This window comes from Pediculus humanus, genomic scaffold, assembly GCF_000006295.1.
Source record: "Pediculus humanus corporis 1103172107561 genomic scaffold, whole genome shotgun sequence".
Classification (NCBI taxonomy): Eukaryota; Metazoa; Arthropoda; class Insecta; order Psocodea; family Pediculidae; genus Pediculus; species Pediculus humanus.
The window spans coordinates 105,562-112,640 of record NW_002987176.1 but is presented as its reverse complement, the minus strand read 5'-3'; the positions used below and the strand labels follow the sequence as shown (position 1 = coordinate 112,640).

Below are 7,079 nucleotides of genomic sequence, written 5' to 3'. Positions count from 1 at the left end.
TGGTGTTTAATTATATAAATAAATTAGTCTGATAGTTTTTTCTCTTCTATATAAAATCTTTAGTTATTTAATGATGCCTTTATTGTTGATTGTACATGACGATTGTGTATCTGGATCAGAATTTTGTTATAATATTTTTTATTCGTGAATGTCTAGTACAATATATTTATTATTAAACCATACATTTCTTAAAAAATTTTTATGCAAATAATAAATTATGATAAAAAAAATTGTCTTGTTATTTAAAAGTGTTATTAATATAAGATTATTACTTAAGGTTATATTCAACACTTAAAAATTTTTTTTTTTCCTTTTTCTATGTATTCACTATATATTTATTATTTTTTTAAAAATTAAATCTAAGTTTTTCCTCCTTGATGAGTCTTTTTCTTTTCTTTTAAGTATATTTCCTCATTTCACTACTTACTTCTCTTAGTTTCTAAATCAATTTTTTACATTAGTAATTTTTTTTTTTAAAAAAATTTTTCTATTTTTAATCGTTTTTTTCAATATTTGAATCCTTTGGTTGTTTAATTTTACGAGTATCATTAATTTAAAGATATAAAAGTGAATTTTAACAAAATATCTGTTGCTTTTATTATAATTTTTAATAATAAATTCATTTGAATATTTATTTCATATACTTACTCTTTGCACTATCTTGTTTAAAGTACACTATAATTATTCGAAAGTTTTATATTGTACTAGAAAAAGGATAATTTAGTTAAATAAATTTGAAAAATTAAATTTATTATTTTTAAATAATACATTTTTTAATAATAAGTACTTATTATTATTATTTACTTATTTATTTTTGTTTGGCAATTGTAATCTTGTACTGTCAAAAAGATTTTTATACAGCATTACTTCGACATAAAGACAAGTATTAACTGATCTCAAAAATTGTTATTGAAATTTTTATAATTTTTTTTTTTTTTTTTTTTTTTATAAAATTAATTTGTATGATGTTTTTTAAAGAGGTTATTACAAATTTTTACAGATGTTGCTAGCCCAGGAGTCATACTTTCCGGGGAAGTTGCCAGTTGGGCAAGCTGAACAAACTTCATCTATTGGCTCTCATACAGTTCTAAATGAGTGGTGATAAAATGCAGCAAACGGAAGCAAATAATGTAAGAATTATTTAAGGCAAACAATAATAAATTATTTAAAAAAAAAAAAAAACAGATAAAAATAATTTAATTATGATTTTTTTAGGCGGGGGAGACCGCTGCCGCAACTAAAGAGGTGAAGGAACCTCCACCACGAATAGAACCATTTATTGAACCTGTAAACGGAATAGTTCAGCCGCCTGTAGTACCTCCACCAGATCGCCCTGGTCGGTTGACAAATCAGTTAGCTTTTATTCAGAAAAATGTTATCAAAGCAGTTTGTGCACATAAATATGCTTGGCCTCTTCTTGAGCCCGTCGATGCAAAGAAACTCAATTTACCAGTAAGTAATATTCTTTATAATGTAAAAGACGTTTTTTTAAAAAATTATAGTTTGAGTTTATCTGATTGATTTATTTCCTTTTTTTTTTTTTTTTTTTTTTTTTTAGGATTATCATAGAATAATTAAACAACCTATGGATTTAACAACAATTAAAAAAAGATTGGAAAATAATTATTATTGGAATGCGAAGGAGTGCATACAAGACTTCAATACAATGTTTACTAACTGTTATGTTTATAATCAGCCACAGGAAGACGTGGTAGTAATGGCTCAGATAGTTGAAAAATTGTTTTTGACTAAGGTAACTAAAGATTTCAATTCACGTTTTCACTTTTCAAAGCCAAACAAATTGATTTTCATTTAATATCAAAATATTTAAAATGTTTAAGTTTTATTTTCGTGGTTTCTATTAACTGGGAAATTAATAACTTTTGAACATTAATTTTCTGAATCAATCATTTATGTTACTTAGGTTAAAACAATTATTTTATGTCTGTATTTTAATGACTAAAAAAAAAAAAAAAAAACCGACTTACTGATGGTTTTTAATTTTACTTCAAGATCTCGACATTGCCAAAGGAGGAAATAGAGTTGGAGCCAGTGCCACCTAAGGGAAAAGGAACAAAAAAAAGACCTGGAGCTGGGGGTGCTAGTGGAACTGCAGCGGCTAACGCTGGAAATCGAGGCCGACCAGCTACTATAGTTAGTAGTAGTGTTCCTGGGCCTCCAACTCCAATCACTCCTCCAGGTTCGACAGCAACAACTACTATTACTCATAATTCGTTACCTAAACAGGTTTGAACATAGACATCTTTTTCAACAGTTGCGTTCCTTTTTATTTTATTTTTTAAATTCTTTTAAAAATCTTTTCTGTTAATGTATTTTAGGTGGCCACACCTCCTGCAAGCGGTTACCACGCTCAACCAGCCGTTTCGGTATCCACTATTGGAGAGCCATCTGTTGTAGTGTCTCAGTCCCCTATGTTGCCTCGGCAAGCTCCTGCAAAGGTAATTTTTTAAAACCCGTGACATGTTAAAATTTTTTTTTTTTTTTTTTAATAAAATATTATTAAAGCTAACATTATTTAATCGATTTGCAAAAGTTGTATCGCAAATTTAAGAATATTTACTTTACTGTATATTTAAGATATACTTTATTCGGAATTCGAAAATTTAGGCGAAAGAAAAAAAGAAAATCGTTATGGCTTTATGCCGTCAATGCATCCCATTACGTCCAACATTGTTCAAGATGGATATAATCAAAATTGATAATAACTTTTTTAATTATGTTAATCAATTCTGTATATCTTTATTTAAACTGGGTATGTTCTTTACATTCCTGTTACATTTTTTAATGCAGTAAAAAAAAATTCGCCATTTTTTTGGAGTTGTCATTTAGTTTGTTTATATTTATAATAATAATAAAAAAAAAATATTTTTAATTTACCGTTTTAACTAAATTTTTATACTTTATTTTAGTAGTATGGTTGGTTTTCGTTCTTGAATAGGTGTTGATCAATTAAACTAGAATTTAAATAACGTGAGTCTTTTTTATTTTTTTTACCAGGTAAAAAAGGGAGTTAAAAGAAAGGCTGATACTACAACTCCCACAGCAAGTGCTTTGGATCCTTTGTACACACCAGTAGAAAATAAAGCAGCTAAAATACCTACAAGAAGAGAATCGGGGCGACAAATCAAGAAACCTAGGTCATCGGATGATGGTTTGGGTTTCGCAGCAGCAGTTCCTATTGGCCTTCCACCCTCGGGCCCTACTTCTGGGTCTTCAAAAGAAAAACTTTCAGAGTCGCTCAAGTCTTGTAATGAAATTCTTAAAGAGTTGTTTTCTAGAAAACATGCAGTATGTTTATTACATGAATTATTTTAACTTTTTTTAGTTTTTTTTTTTTTATTACAGTGAAAAAAAATTTTTTTTTGTTTTTTATTTTTTTCAGGGTTATGCTTGGCCGTTTTATAAACCAGTCGATGCAGAACTGTTGGGACTTCATGATTATCACGAAATAATCAAAAAGCCCATGGACCTTGGAACAGTTAAGGTAAAATTCGTGTCATTTTATTCTGTTAAAATTTTGAATGTCCAAAATGGTTCACAATATAATTTAATTCCAAAAATTACTGTCATTTCTCTTGTTTGTTTATTAAAAAAAAAAAAAAAAAAAAAAAAAAAGCCTAAAGAATTGAGAAAATTATATGAATTAATTTACTGTAAAAAAAAAAATGTAATAAAATTTGTAAAAAATTAATTTAAATTTTATAAGATTTTTCAAATTTATTTATTTTCTTAAATATTACTTTAAAATTGATTTTTAATTGAATTTATTGAAAAGCGTTTTTAAAAAAAAAAAAATTAAATAATGAAAAATAATTGCTACGAAATCGAAGTGTATTTATTAAAAGGTTTTTTGTTTTTTTTTTTCATAAGACAAAAATGGACAACAGACAATATAGGACAGCATCAGAATTTGCTGCTGATGTCAGACTTATTTTTACAAATTGTTATAAGTACAATCCATCTACCCATGACGTCGTCGCCATGGCTAGAAAATTGCAAGACGTCTTTGAAATGAGGTTTGTTTGTTTGTTTGTTTCTGTTTTTTTTTTTTTTTTCTTATCTAATAATTAATTAATTGTGAAAAAATTGCAATTTATGTTATGATGATTTATTAGCGTGTCAACTGATTACCATGATTTTTTGGGCGACTGATACTTTTTTTTTTTTTTTTTACTTTTCCATTTTTCACGGATTTATGTTATCTGGGGGAAAAATGTACTACCATTAATTTCATTATTTTTATTTACAGATACGCAAAAATACCTGATGACCCAGTTAGCTCATTAAATTTGGAAAAGCATTCCTCAAGCGGATCAAGCGAAAGTAGTTCTGAGTCTTCGTGTGACGAAGAAGATTCGGATCGAGAGAGAGCTAGAAAATTAGTTTTACTGCAAGAACAGGTGAAAAGAAAGAAAGAAATTTTTTATATACATATATATATAATAAAATATAATTTAAAAAAATTTTTTTTTTTTTAAATGTAGTTAAAAGCTATGCAAGAGCAAATGAGAAAATTAGTAGAAGAAAGTCATAATAAAAAGTCTAAGAAAAATAAGAAAAAGGAATTTTCGGATGGATCAAGAGCAACGCCTTTGCAAGCCAAAAAGAAAAAACCCTCCGGAGAGGTAAAGCCTGTCTTAACGGATTCCATTTCGGCTAGTATTTCTAACGTAGTACGTTGCTTTTTGATAAATAGATTAGTTATATATATTACCGATCGATAGCTTAATGGCGATTAATTTTAATTTTAAATTCGCAAAAAGCAATTTTTCTATAAAAAAAAAAAAAAAAAAAAGTTAAAGTTTTATTCAATGATAAATCATGCGAATTTGTAGATTTGAACCCTCTAGGATTTTCAATTTTAATTTAGTTGTAAAAAAAAAAAAAAAAAAACATTGACAAAATTTGCACTTTAATTGAAATCAAAAATAAAAAATTTTAATTTAAATTTAGGTTTCTGGTGCTGGAGGAAATGAGTTGAAGCCTATTCCGGGAGAAGTTAAATCTGTTCCGGTATCCGGCGTTCCACCCAAACCAAAAAATAAGCCAACTGCCAAACCGAAAACGCCAACCGGAACGGGAGCTCCTAAAAAACCAAAAACTAATGCGAAAACAGGTCCGGGAAGAAAGAAAAATGCCAACTTGGCGGCATCATCTGCTTTCGATAGCGAAGATGAGGATAACGCGAGGCCCATGTCGTACGACGAAAAGAGGCAACTTAGTCTCGACATTAACAAATTGCCAGGTTCGTAAGAACCTTTTTTTGTTTAATTTTGTCCAATCGAAATTGTTCCGTTTAAAATTTGCTCAATTACTAATATGAGAAAATTTTTTTTGTATTTTTTATCAACAGGAGACAAGTTGGGACGAGTGGTTCATATAATTCAATCGCGGGAACCATCGCTGCGAGATTCAAATCCGGACGAAATAGAAATCGATTTCGAAACGTTAAAGCCATCAACACTCAGAGAATTAGAAGCATACGTAGCATCTTGTCTCAGGAAAAAGCCACGTAAGCCCTACTCATGTAAGTCTCTTTTTATCTTTCCTATCTTCCTTTATCGGGGGTGTTGAAAAACCTTTAAAAAATACATCATGATGCTATATTTTAAAAAAGACGTTTTTTTTTTTTTATATATATATAAATTAAAGGTTTTTTGACAAGTTTGCTGATTTTCCCCCGTTGGGTGGGGTGGTTTAATTTTTCATTTTTCTAATATCTTAATAATAATAATAATAATATTAATTTTGTTGAAATTGCGTACTAAACATAAAATTTTTTACAATGACGGAAATTATAAATTCTTACGCAAGTTTTTGTGCATTGTTTCTTCTTATACTGTCAGTGGGAGGGGAATGGGAAGGGAAAGGGAAGGGGAAAAGGGGGATTTATTGGTGTTGGTTACATTGAAACATTTTCCCTATTTTAGTCAATTAAAATCCTTGATAGCAACACTACGTAATGACATTTTATATTATGCGTTACCCCATATCGTTAAAATTTTTGTCGTTCGAATATTATTTTAAATAATTATTAATTATTTTAAAAAAAAATAAATTTAAAAATCAATTACTTTTAGTATTGTATTGTTATTCTCCATTTTTTTTTTTTTTTTTTTTTTCTCGTATATGTACAATATTAAATGTCAATTGTTTTGAATCATGTTTTTTCTTTTTGCGTGTTGCTATCAAGGACAATTGGATATTGGTAAGTGTTGATTGAGTTAAATAAAAAAAAAAAAAAAAAAAAAAAAACCTAGTACTATTTTTTATGTTGACCCATTCTGATAATTATTTATTTATTTATTTATTTGAAAACCCATAAAGTCTCTCATCAAAAAAGTTAATGATACCTTTTATCGTAATTGCGAAAAATAAATAATTATATGAAAATGTAGAATAACTTTTATTATTATTATTATTATTATTACTGTTTTTTTTTTTTTCCAACAGATAAAAAGCCGTCTGGAAAATCTAAAGATGAACAAATGGCAGAAAAGAAATTGGAATTAGAAAAAAGACTTCAGGACGTATCCGGACAGTTAGCCTCACCGCGAAAAACGGCGAAAAAAGGTTAGATATCGATGGATGGATGAATAAAACGAGAAAAAAAAATTTTTTTTTTTATCATTTATCATTTACTTTAAATTTTTTTTTTTTTTTTCGTATATTTTTAGAAGTTGGTTCTAAAGGAGATTCTGTCGGAGGTCAATCTAGGTTGTCATCAAGTTCTAGCTCTAGTGATTCTGATTCTTCGAGTTCGAGTTTATCGAGTAGTTCTAGCGATTCAAGTGACTCGGAAGCAGGTTAGTGTGGGCCCGGGAAACGAGAATTGTTTAAAAAAAAAAAAAATTATCGCACCAAGCCCCCCTAAAAAAAAAAAAAAACAAATGACTAATGCTTGACGTGGTTTTTTTAAAAAAAAAAAAAAAAAAAAATCAGGGAAACGTGCATTGAAAACTTAAAAAAAAAAAAAAAATTTCAACGGGTTTTCATGAAAAAAAAAAAAAAAAAAAAAAAAAATTTTTCTTATTTTTTTTTATATCGTAAAACATTTT

General features: G+C 28.0%; 1 protein-coding gene across 1 annotated transcript; it reads left to right on the top strand.

The window, feature by feature from the left end:
* Positions 1 to 1,091: 1,091 nt before the first annotated feature.
* Positions 1,092 to 6,832, top strand: Phum_PHUM211000 (Bromodomain-containing protein, putative; the record flags this gene model as incomplete). The annotated part of the gene is made up of 14 exons (XM_002425556.1): positions 1,092 to 1,130; positions 1,225 to 1,452; positions 1,559 to 1,753; positions 2,014 to 2,247; positions 2,340 to 2,459; positions 3,019 to 3,309; positions 3,404 to 3,505; positions 3,892 to 4,037; positions 4,271 to 4,421; positions 4,506 to 4,694; positions 4,975 to 5,266; positions 5,375 to 5,548; positions 6,475 to 6,594; positions 6,702 to 6,832. The coding sequence occupies 14 exons, from the start codon at positions 1,092 to 1,094 to the stop codon at positions 6,830 to 6,832; spliced, it is 2,412 nt and encodes an 803-aa protein (XP_002425601.1).
* Positions 6,833 to 7,079: the final 247 nt, after the last annotated feature.